At 45.1% G+C, this 12469-nt stretch overlaps 1 protein-coding gene across 1 annotated transcript in view; it reads right to left on the reverse strand.

Moving 5' to 3' along the window:
• The window catches only part of LOC148778648 (uncharacterized), a 74248-nt gene that overhangs the window by 22809 nt on the left and 38970 nt on the right, over nt 1-12469 (reverse strand). Inside the window, exons 8-12 of the mRNA XM_088827819.1 lie at nt 11842-11965; nt 7878-8020; nt 6786-6988; nt 5832-5941; nt 5520-5661 (exon numbers count right to left, since the gene is read on the reverse strand). Coding sequence (XP_088683945.1) covers nt 5520-5661; nt 5832-5941; nt 6786-6988; nt 7878-8020; nt 11842-11965 — 722 coding nt within the window. The remainder of the gene's footprint in view (nt 1-5519; nt 5662-5831; nt 5942-6785; nt 6989-7877; nt 8021-11841; nt 11966-12469) is intronic.

Below are 12469 nucleotides of genomic sequence, written 5' to 3' on the forward strand. Positions count from 1 at the left end.
GAAGTTCATAGCAATACAGGCACACATCAAGAAACAAGAAAAAAGTCAACTAAATAACCTAACTCTACATCTAAAGCAACTAGAAAAGGAAGAAATGAAGAACCCCAGGGTCAGTAGAAGGAAAGAAATTGTAAAAATTAGGGCAGAGATAAATGCAAAAGAAACAAAAGAGACCATAGCAAAAATCAACAAAGCCAAAAGCTGGTTCTTCGAGAAGGTAAATAAAATTGACAAACCACTAGCCAGACTCATCAAGAAACAAAGGCAGAAGAACCAAATCAATAAAATTAGAAATGAAAATGGAGAGATCACAACTGACAACACAGAAATACAAAGGATTATTAGAGAATACTATCAGCAATTATATGGCAATAAAATGAATAACCTAGAAGAAATGGACAAATTCCTAGAAAAGTACAACTTTCCAAAACTGAACCAGGAAGAAATAGAAAATCTGAACAGACCCATCACAAACACAGAACTAGAGGCTGTAATCAAGAATCTTCCAGCAAACAAAAGCCCAGGTCCAGACGGCTTCACAGCTGAATTCTACCAAAAATTTAGAGAAGAGCTAACACCTATTCTACTCAAACTCTTCCAGAAAATTGCTGAGGAAGGGAAACTTCCAAACTCGTTCTATGAGGCCACCATCACCCTAATCCCAAAACCTGGTAAAGACCCCACAAAAAAAGAAAACTACAGGCCAATATCACTGATGAACATAGATGCAAAAATCCTTAACAAAATTCTAGCAATCAGAATCCAACAACACATTAAGAAGATCATACATCATGACCAAGTGGGCTTTATCCCAGGAATGCAAGGATTCTTCAATATCCGCAAATCAATCAACGTAATACACCACATTAACAAACTGAAAAATAAAAATCATATGATTATCTCAATAGATGCAGAGAAAGCCTTCGACAAAATTCAACATCCATTTATAATAAAAACCCTCCAGAAAGTGGGAATAGAAGGGACATATCTCAACATAATAAAAGCTATATATGACAAACCCACAGCAAACATTATCCTCAATGGTGAAAAACTGAAAGCATTTCCCCTAAAGTCAGGAACAAGACAAGGGTGCCCACTCTCACCACTACTATTCAACATAGTTCTGGAAGTTTTGGCCACAGCAATCAGAGCAGAAAAAGACATAAAAGAAATACAAATTGGAAAAGAAGAAGTAAAACTTTCACTATTCGCTGATGACATGATCCTCTACACAGAAAACCCTAGAGACTCTACCAGAAAACTACTAGAGCTAATCAATGATTACAGTCAAGTTGCAGGATATAAAATCAACACACAGAAATCCCTTGCATTTCTATACACTGCTGCTGCTGCTGCTGCTGCTGCTAAGTCACTTCAGTCGTGTCCGACTCTGTGTGACCCCATAGACGGAAGCCCACCAGGCTCCACCTTCCCTGGGATTCTCCAGGCAAGAACACTGGAGTGGGTTGCCATTTCCTTCTCCAATCCTATACACTAATAATGAGAAAATAGAAAGAGAAATTAAGGAAACTATTCCATTCACTGTTGCAACGCAAAGAATTAAATACTTAGGAATATATCTACCTAAGGAAACAAAAGACTTGTACATAGAAAACTATAAAACACTACTGAAAGCAATCAAAGAGGACACTAATAGATGGAGAAATATACCATGTTCATGGATTGGAAGAATAAATATTGTAAAAATGAGTATACTACCCAAAGTAATTTATACATTCAATGCAATCCCTATCAAGCTACCAACGATATTTTTCACAGAACTAGGACAAATAATCTCACAATTTATATGGAAATACAAAAAACCTCGAATAGCCAAAGCAATCTTGAGGAAGAAAAATGGAACTGGGGGAATTAACCTGCCGGACTTCAGGCTCTACTACAAAGACACAGTCATCAAGACAGTATGGTACTGGCATAAAGACAGAAATATAGATCAATGGAACAAAATAGAAAGCCCAGAGATAAATCCACACACCTATGGACACCTCATCTTTGACAAAGGAGGCAAGAATATAAAATGGAGAAAAGACAGTCTCTTTAACAAGTGGTGCTGGGAAAACTGGTCAGCCACTTGTAAAAGAATGAAACTAGAACACTTCCTAACACCATACACCAAAATAAATTCAAAATGGATTAGAGAGCTAAATGTAAGGCCAGAAACTATAAAACTCCTAGAGGAGAACATAGGCAAAACACTCTCCGACATAAATCACAGCAGGATCCTCCATGACCCACCTCCCAGAATATTGGAAATAAAAGCAAAAATAAACAAATGGGACCTAATTAAAATCAAAAGCTTCTGCACAGCAAAGGAAACTATAAGTAAGGTGAAAAGACAGCCTTCAGAATGGGAGAAAATAATAGCAAATGAAGCAACGGATAAAGGATTAATCTCAAAAATATACAACCAGCTCCTGCAGCTCAATTCCAGAAAAATAAATGACCCAATCAAAAAATGGGCCAAAGAACTAAACAGACATTTCTCCAAAGAAGACATAAAGATGGCTAACAAACACATGAAAAAATGCTCAACATCCCTCATAATCAGAGAAATGCAAATCAAAACCACAATGAGATACCATTTCACACAAGTCAGAATGGCTGCTACCCAAAAGTTTACATGCAATAAATGCTGGAGAGGATGTGGAGAGAAAGGAACCCTCTTACACTGTTGGTGGGAATGCAAACTAGTACAGCCACTATGGAGGACAGTGTGGAGATTCCTCAAAAAACTGGAAATAGAACTGCCATATGATCCAGCAATCGCACTCCTGGGCATACACACCGAGGAAACCAGAATTGAAAGAGACACATGTACTCCAATGTTCATTGCAGCACTGTTTATAATAGCCAGGACATGGAAGCAACCTAGATGTCCATGTGCAGACGAATGGATAAGAAAGCTTTGGTACATATACACAATGGAGTATTATTCAGCCATTAAAAAGAATACATTTGAATCAGTTCTAATGAGGTGGATGAAACTGGAGCCTATTATACAGAGTGAAGTAAGTCAGAAAGAAAAACACCAATACAGTATACTAACGCATATATATGGAATTTAGAAAGATGCAAATGATAACCTTGTATACGAGACAGCAAAAGAGACACAGATGTATAGAACAGTCTTTGGGACTCTATGGGAGAGGGTGAGGGTGGGATGATTTGGGAGAATGGCATTGAAACACGTATGTTGTCATATGTGAAACGAATCACTAGTTCAGGGTCAATGCATGTTATAGGATGCTCGGGGATGGCATGCGGGGATGACCCAGAGGGAGGATAAAGGGAGGAGGGAGGTGGGAGGGGGGTTCAGGAGGGGGAACTTATGTAAACCCGGGGCGAATTCATGTCAATGTATGGCAAAACCAACCAATATAATATTGTAAAATAATTTGCCTCCAATAAAAAATAAATTAATTACAAAAAAAAAAGAAAAGCAATTTGACAATGTTATCAAGAGCTTTTGAAATGTTTAAACACTTTGACCTAAAAATTCTAATCTTGAGAATCCTTCTAAGGAAGTCAGACTAGCAACCAGATATTTATATACAGACAGTTCACTACAATATCTCCATAATAATGAAAAACTCTCCAAAATTTTAAGATTTAATGAAGGGCCATGATGTATTCATATATTATGTAGTTATCAAGATAATTATGGCTACTTCTGATATGAGAAATTGCTTTTAATTTATTCTTATGTGGAAAAATTAGGACATAAAACTATATATAGGACATAATTTCAAGTATGAAATTTAAATATGTGCCAAATATACCAGTACGTCACCAATATACTGACAAGTTTCCCTTAGTAGAATGACAGCTGATTTTTATATCACTTTTGCAATGTTTTTCAGCTTCTACAAAGAACAAGCGTTACACACTTAGTGAAACAAACATTACTAAACAAACTGCTGGTTCTTGAACTTCTTGCTTAGTGAATCCAAAGAATAACATAGCTGGTAAGACTCATAGAAAATGCACACCAAGACCCTCTTATTTTTGCAAGGCAGCAAATTGAGGCACATTTACTAAGTGCTTTTCTGAGGGCAGGGTGGAATCAGGCTCAGAATTTCCCAGTGACCTAAATATTTCTCAGTGAGGCTGCAAGCTCAGAGGCTTTTCTGAGGGCAGGGTGGAATCAGGCTCAGAATTTCCCAGTGACCTAAATATTTCTCAGTGAGGCTGCAAGCTCAGAGGCCGAAGAGTTTGTTATATGTGGCATATTTTGGTATTACTGGATCTCTGATCCAGAATACAGTGCTGATGAAACCTGGGCCAGATAACTTATTTGGGTTCTTTCATCATTTCCACATTTCGAATCCCGACCATCCACTTTATAAAAATATGCCACAGACCCAAATGGGGTCCAGCCATGCAGATTCACAAGTTGGAAGAGAACTCTCTGTTGTCTGACATGCTAGCAACATAAAACACACACACACACACAAACAAACAAAAAACTAGACTCTTATTTGTATGCACATCACAAAGTATGTTGTGGAGCAACAAAGAGGTGGGCATGGAGGATTAAACGTGAAACCCTGGTCTTCCTGAAGTGAGGGGGCAGATGCCGTGTTACTCAGGAAGTGTCCCGGACTTGTACTCAGGCTGCCCCACTGAAGAGGCTTTGATTTCCCTCCTCCTTGCAAAGCCACGCATCACAGATTCGCAGAAGAAGGGAAGCAGGGAGTGGAGAAATCAGGTTGAAGGAACGGCATCTCTGAGGAGAGGCAAGTAGATTTCTGCACAGTGCAATGGAGCACAGTAACATCCTTTCAGTATAGCTGATGGCAGATTCTATATGAAACTGAATTCTGGGCAAATAGATTCCAAGAATTCTTTGGAACTAGTATTCAGGGTCTCAATGTGAGCAGCCATTTTGGTACCGGCCTGACGAGACATGAGGGTGAAAACCGGTGATCAAGGAAGACGAGGAGCAAGCCCACCTGGGGGAGCAGACGCAGAGAAGGCCCTCTGGGGTTCCTTCAGGGGAAAAGCGTCCATGTACATGCTTGGATTTACTGCTCAATGGAGAGGCGCCCAAAGCCACGCACGAGTTCTCGTGCCAGACTCTGCTTCCCAGACTCCACCAGCCGGCGTCCCAACTCCAGCTGGTTCCTATGCATTCACTGCCCACGACCACCCCCAGTGGAGTACTCTATCCACTCTACGCTTGCAGAAACTGAGGGCCATGCTAGCCTCTTGTACAAAGTCAAAGAGCTGGAGAAAAACTGCAGGATACGGAGCACCTCAGAGGTGGCCGGGCTCACTGGGGAGAAGGAGCCCAGCTCACAGGGCACACTTCCCTCTCTTCCGGCAGGGCCCTCACTTCCGGCAGGTCCCCACTTCCGGCAGGGCCCCCACTTCCGGCAGGGCCCCCACTTCCGGCCCTCCTTACAGCAGAGTCCTCCGCTACATCTGGGTGTTAACTTACTCTCGTGTCCCGCTTTCTCTAATAACTGGGCCTCGTTTACTGCGGGCCTCTCACTTACGTCAGGGCCTGCTGTCGCGCGATGATGCATTCAGGTCGGCCGCCGCGGAACACCAGGTGGGCATTGGACTGCACCCACAGCCAGCCGGCCTGCTTGGTGAGCAGCCGGAACACCGTGAGCCCGCTCTCTCCTGTCTGCATCACTGCAGAGAGAGGGGCACGCTCGCTGTGGAGCTGGGCCGCACCCTGCCCACCCCGGGAGCCTGGGAACCTGCCCCGCGCGAGGGGCAGCGGGCCGCCGGGAGCCCCGGAGACGTGTGGAACCTCCAGCTTGCCCGGCCCCGGGGTGGACTGGGGCGCCTCCAAAACTCACTGCGCATGTGATTCTCCGCGCAGTACATGGCGTAGGCCGCGTGGATGAACTGGTAGCCGGATCCACGCCTGCAGAGTTCGCTGTCGGTGTAGCCCAGGACCACCTTGCCTCTGCAGAGGAGACGTCACAGCCTGACCTCCCAGTCTTGAAGTGGAAAGGAACATTCACTGCCCTACTCGGTCCTCTGAAGCAAGACCTGTGTTCGCCCAGCGGATCTCACCCTGGACTCAAGTGCCAAGGACACTCTGGGTTCAGAGGGGGCAGCTGTCCCACAGCAGGACTAGGGCAGGACCTGTAAGCAGCTTCCACACTGAAAAGGTTGTGGTGCCCTCTTAGATCCTTGTGCCACACAGGTATCCCAAAATTGTTTTAAGCCTATTTTTGTTTGCCTCGCTGGATTTAAAATTGTTCATATAGGAGAATCAGCGGACTTTTTCTCAAGTTCCACAACTTTCATCAGAGGGCTCTGTGAGTCCCCTAAAACTTGCAAGTCATAGTACTAAGGATATATTGGGTCACATGTTCTTAAACCAGTGCTTTCTAGAACTTGTTCTAAGAGGCGTTGGTACTGAAGCATGTTGATTAATGTTTACCCAAGAAAGATCAACAGTCAAATAAATCTAGGAACATTTGAGTCAAACCTAGTTAATTAGATTTCATAGTGGGACCTCTAGGAGTTTCACTATGATCTGTTTCTGGAAGTCTTTGAGGGATTGTCCAGGATTTGCTATGTGCATCACTCTGACCCAAACCCCATACTCCTGTGTGGAAAATTTGCTACATTGCCCCTATAAACAGCATATTTCCTACCGACTCACTTTGCAGAACCCATTTGGACAGGATTGGACAATTGTTCTTGACTTTCCTTTGCTTCTAGACCTAGGATTTTGGCCATAACTAGTCAAAGCATTCTCAGGTCTCTATGAGTCATGATTTCTGGTCACAGGGATGTACCTGGAATCACAAGCTATTGGTGTGAAGTCCAATTTGTGTTTTGTTTGGAAAAATACAGTTTTGTTTTGGAGCTCCACGATGGTGAATGGCTGGCGAGGTGTTGCCACAGCAAACAGGGTGAGTTGAGGAGATGTGGGGATGCCATCTTCTGAGCTATTGTTCTTCGCAGGGAGGAATTTAAGATGGCCATGGAAATTCAACTCCTAGAAAAAGAAGACCCCTCCAAACAATGAGCAGGGAGAAGAGACTGTTAAGTAGCTAAAACAGTGGACCTAAATTCCCCCTCTGGAACTCAGAGTGTCCAGTATCCTTGGGGTTGAACAGGCAGGATTCCTTCCTCCTTCCTCCCCTTTCCACAGAGCACAGGCTTGCTCAGTTTTGGAGCCTCCTCATTCTTCTGCTCTGCTCATCAGGTCCTGATCATTTTTCATGGCTTCTCCATCCTCCCTCAGTGCCCTGACTCATGCAGTCTCTTAAAAAAAAAAAAGAACAGAGCTGCAGAGTATATAGTCAATTGAGCTGTGAGAGGGTATTCAGTTCCAGGGGTTGGTAGGCATTGTCAGCTTATTTTGGTGATGGTGAGGAAGGTGGATGTGAATATCCTGAGTTCACCTGGGATTCCCCACTTTGGGTTGTATTAGAGGTAACGTGCGTGTGTGCTGAGTCGCTTCAGTCATGCCCGACTCTGCGACCCTATGGACTTTAGCCTGCCAGACTCCTCTGTGGGATTCTCCAGGCAAGATTGCTGGAGTGGATTGCTGTTCTCTCCTCCAGGGGATCTTTCTGACCCAGGAATCGAACCTCCGTCTCTTGCATTGGCAGGTGGCACTAGTGCCACCTGGGAAGCCCTACCAGAGGTAACAAGTGTAAATCCCAAGCAAATATATCCCAAGTCTTAACTAGGCAGAGGAAGTTTCAAAAGACAACTGTATCTTAAACAGTCTGACCCTCTGAAATGGTAGTGAGCTGAAGGCCAGAAGGCCTTTCTGGGATGGTGAGGAAGCCTGGTCCAACCCTTGGGCAGTGTTCCATCCAAATAGAGCCATACATCTGTTTAAGAAGTTCCTGACACTCTAAGTACAGTGTGATTACCAGAAACCCAGAAGAATTGTCCAGTAGGCAGCGGAACCGACAGACAAAGCTTCTCTCAAGGTAAGAGGGTTCCTCCAAGGACAGATGCTGCAGGCTGTCACTGGAGGTGCCACCAAGTGAACAAAACTTCTTCCCAGGTAGAGCTGGGAAGACAGAGACAAATGAAGAGTCTTCATCAGAAAAGTCACTATCTTGGAGCTGAGACATCTGTAGTCTTGGAAGAAGCTGGTGGGTGGAGATAATGGGGAGTCACAAGCCCTATGGCCAAGTGAAGCTTCCCCTTCTCCAGTAGACTGACCGTGATCAGCCACTCAGGCTGGCTTTCTCTCATCAGAGGATCCTAGCACTCCTGCAGGCTTACCTGCCTTACACTGTCATGAGAATCAAGATAAAAATAGAGGATGATGCACCTAAGTATTAGTCGCTCAGTTGTGCCCGACTCTTTGCAATCCCATGGACTGTAGCCCGCCAGGCTCCTCATTCATAGAATTCTCCAGGCAAGAATACTGGAGTGGGTTGTCCTTTCCTTCTCCACGGGATCTTCCCGACCTGTGGATCAAACTGGGGGCTCCTGCATTGCAGGCAGATTCTTTATTGTCTGAACCCCCAGGGAAGTGCATAACATATATATCCAGCAACTTTATTGGCTCTACTGTTGAAATATACCTTGGAAACAACTACTTCTCACCACTTCCACTTTTACTGTGCCGGGCAGTCATCGTCTGGGGATACATCTCCCCCTTATCAGCTGGGGAAAAACCTTGGTGGTCAAGAGCATGAAGACTGAAGCTTCACCTGTTGTGTGACCCTGGGAGAGTTATTTAACCTCTCTGTGGGCTTTAATATTCTTATCTGACTTAACAAGGTTGTAATGATAATTAAACACATGTATGTATATAAAGCACTTGGAATAATGCCTGGCATGTTGTAACCTCTGTATAAACTGGCTGCTACATTCATCATTTTTTCCCTGTTTTAACTTTGCCTTGGCCTTCTAACTGGTGTCCCGGCTTCCACTCTTGCCCACGATGGTCTGTCCTCCACTCAGCACAATAGGTCAGATCACGTCGCTTCTCTGCTCAGAACTCTCCACTGACTTCTCACCTCAAAGTCTCGAGCGGCCTGCATGGTTTGGCTGCTCCTGCATCTCCTTCTGTCCTCCCCTCGCTCTCTGTGCCCTTCTCAGCGGCCTCCTTGCCTTCCCTCAGCTGTGTCCTATGCTGAGTGCACTTCTGCTGTTCTTTCACCTGCACTGCTCACTCCCATTTATCCATACCTCTTTAAATGGCAGCATGCCCACCTGGTAACTTTGGTCTCTCCTTACGTAATTTTAGTTTCTTCTTGGTACTCTATCCCACCAGAAATGGTCCGTAGCTATTCATTATATTTAGGCTCCACTGGAAGAGGAACTTTATCTCTTTTGCTCACTGCTTTATGCCTAACACCTGGAACATAGCCTGGCACATAACGGGCACTCAGAACACATTAGTTGAATGAAGGGATGAACCAAATGGAGTAGAAATGATCATTTTCCTCATTCCTATTTTCTGCAGTGAACGTCAGTTACTGCCACTTGTAAGGAAAAGAAAATGCTGTGCACAGAAAAGTGACATGATCATGTAACCTACCAGGAAAAAGCACTTTCTGCTTTTCACCTGTTTTTTGGTGGGGGCTAGTTCAGCCTCATCTCTTTCCTGTCCCAGGAGTTTTCAGGCAAGTCTTCTCAAAGGGTAGTAAGAGGATACTCTTGGGGTTAAAAATCCATCTAAGAACCATCTACGCTTCATTAGGAAGTCAAGGATGAAAACCCCAAGTCTGTTCTGTTTTTCTGTAATTCTTAACCTGACAAGTCAGATTACGTTTACACTGGTAATACTAGTTTTCCCTGTGTCACATGAAAATTGATTTATCTAGACTTAAATTCTGCAGAAGAATAACAATAGTTTAGCAATAGTCTGGCAACTTAAATGTTTAATGGGAAGAATGAAGGGAAAGGCTTAATCAGAGTGTGATTTGATAAATTTTACTACTGTTCTTTCTTAATCTCATTTGATAAAGCCCCTAGTCCAGTGTCTAGCACATGGTGGTATTTTAGTCACTAAGGTATGTCCAACTCTTTTTGCCACCCACAGACTGTAGCCCGCCAGACTCCTCTGTCCATGGGATTTCCCAGGCAAGAATAGGGGAGTGGGTTGCTACTTCCATCTCCAGCAGATCTTCCCGACCCAGGGATTGAACCCACGTCTCCTGCGTTGGCAGGAGGACTCTTTACCACTGAGCCACTTGGGAAGCCCTAGTACATGGTACACCCTTAATATACACGCATGTATAAAGCATGCATCCACTTGAAGCTGGTTTAGGTGGGTGGTCTTTAGGCATTTTTCTGGCATATTTATAGCACTGTTATTAAACTAAGGGCTTCCCTGGTAGCTCAGCTGGCAAAAAATCTGCCTGCAATGCAGGAGACCTAGGTTCGATCCCTGGGTTGGGAAGATCCCCTGGAGAAGGGAACAGCTACCCACTCCAGTACTCTGGCATGGAGAATTCCATAGACTGTATAGTCCTTGGTGTCACAAAGAGTCGGACATGACTGAACGACTGAACTGAGACCACTGTATGGTTTCTGCTACTGCAAGGATGTAAAGGATTAAAAGAAAATTTAAAGTATGAAGTTATATGCAAACTTTCAGAGTATTCGTTGTTAAGGACATAATTTAAGCTTGGCAGTATCAGGAAATATACAGAAGTCTGAACTTCAGACCTTTGTTCCTTGTCCTCGTGACCCTTGCCACTCAGAATGGACAGAGGTAGAGGCACAGAAGGAGCCCACACAGAGGCACGAAGCTCAGTGCTGAGGACAAGATTCCCCCCTTCAAGGAGCTGATAATCTGATGGGAAAGAAAAAGAAAATAGTGATGTATTTCATCAAGTGACTTTAGCCCCTGGACTTAAGCTGGTGGAGATGGAGTCTGTGTGGACTGTCTTCGGTGGGGGCTGGCTTCAACAAGAGCAGGATCAGGATCAGAGCAGCCAGAGCTGAATTGAAATAAAGCTGCATGTCGCAAGGCTGTACAACCATACTTTAAGTTCATCCCTCTTTAGTATTTTAGGCTGTCTACTGCAAAAAGGAAATCATTATTACTGTGCAAACACTGGTGCATTACTTCATTCTTTTCCCAAGTGAAACATCTGTCTTGAATATTTCATTCTTTTCTGGCCACGCTTCACAACAAAACAGAAGAGCCTTGCGTGCTGGGTGAATGCATTAAATGTTCTCTAAATCCTTGGAGAGTGGGCCTGTATCTGGATTTACAAAATGGCATTGACTTGTGAACAACAGTGTTGCTTTTTGCCTGTGGTATCCCATCAGTCAGCAGTATGACATGTGGCCAGGCACAGATATGAGCCCCCCCACCAGCTTGATCGTTGTTCAGGGATGCACCTCCCTGGGCAGCAGGATGTTCGCTCCAGCGTGAGTCTTGTCACTCACAGTTGGATCCATCTGGGCAAACCTCAGTCTCATCCTTACACTCATTTAAGGGACTAACCCTTACTGAGTGCTACTGTCTCAGGCACTGTTCTAGGCCTCGGGGATACACAGGGGAACCAAACAGTAGGCTATCCCTTCCTGCACCCTCCTGGTGTAAAGACAACAGCAAGTCATGCCCCGTGCATGTTTCCCAGTCACTCGGAGGATCAGATGAGGCCACAGGTGTGAGAAGGTGTAGAAGAGGCAGAGTCCTGTGCCAGCACACTGCCTGACTCCCATGCAGGTCCTGGCCCTATCCCGCACTCCATGTACCTGTATGTACCATGTACCCTCATGTACCTGAGGCATGTGTATGTGATCAGTACTGTGAGCTGAGAAAGTCTAAATTCCTGGTCCTATTTCTTCATCAGGGACTCCTGAAACACAGACAGGGTTGATTTCGGGCTCTAGCCCTTCTGAGCCGTGGTAACTTACAGCGGGTGTCCTGCTCTGCTCTGCTGGTGGGAGTGGTGTCTGGAGGCCAGAGGAACTGGCTCTGGAACGTGGCTCTGTCCTCCTTGTGGATCAGCTCAAACACGCTCTGATAGATGACGTCTGACTGCAAAGACCAAGAATCCCCGTCACCCTCCTGGGGCTGCTTCCTGCCTTCCTGAGACTAGGAGTGACCTATTCACTTCCCATGTCCCTGAGCCATGCCAGCCCCTCTGACATCCTCCTAGGCCTCCTTGCCTCACCTGCCCACACCCCTTCCTGAGCTGGTGGCTGGCCATGTGCTCCCTCACCCTAACCTTCGTCCCCCTTCTGATCTTGCTCAGCCCGTCTTTCTAGGCTGCTGCTGTCCCCAGATCCAGAAAACATCACCCATGGTGTTGGAGGCCAACCCTGTACTGTGTCTTGGAAGGGTGGCAGTTCCTGGGGTCAGTGGGAAGGAGTGATTGGAGAGGAGATGAGTCACAAACCAGCAGCAGGGGGATGCCTGAAGTGGAGCACCTGCAGAAGCCACTGAAACGGCACCAAGAGCTGGCCTGAAGCTCTCCTGGAAGCCAGCTCTTCTGGATGACCAAATCCAATTGAATTTGAACAAAACTTTCATTTCCAGGGA

Source organism: Moschus berezovskii, chromosome 1 (assembly GCF_049115385.1).
Source record: "Moschus berezovskii isolate FMDL1 chromosome 1, NW_MosBer_1.0, whole genome shotgun sequence".
NCBI lineage: Eukaryota > Metazoa > Chordata > Mammalia > Artiodactyla > Moschidae > Moschus > Moschus berezovskii.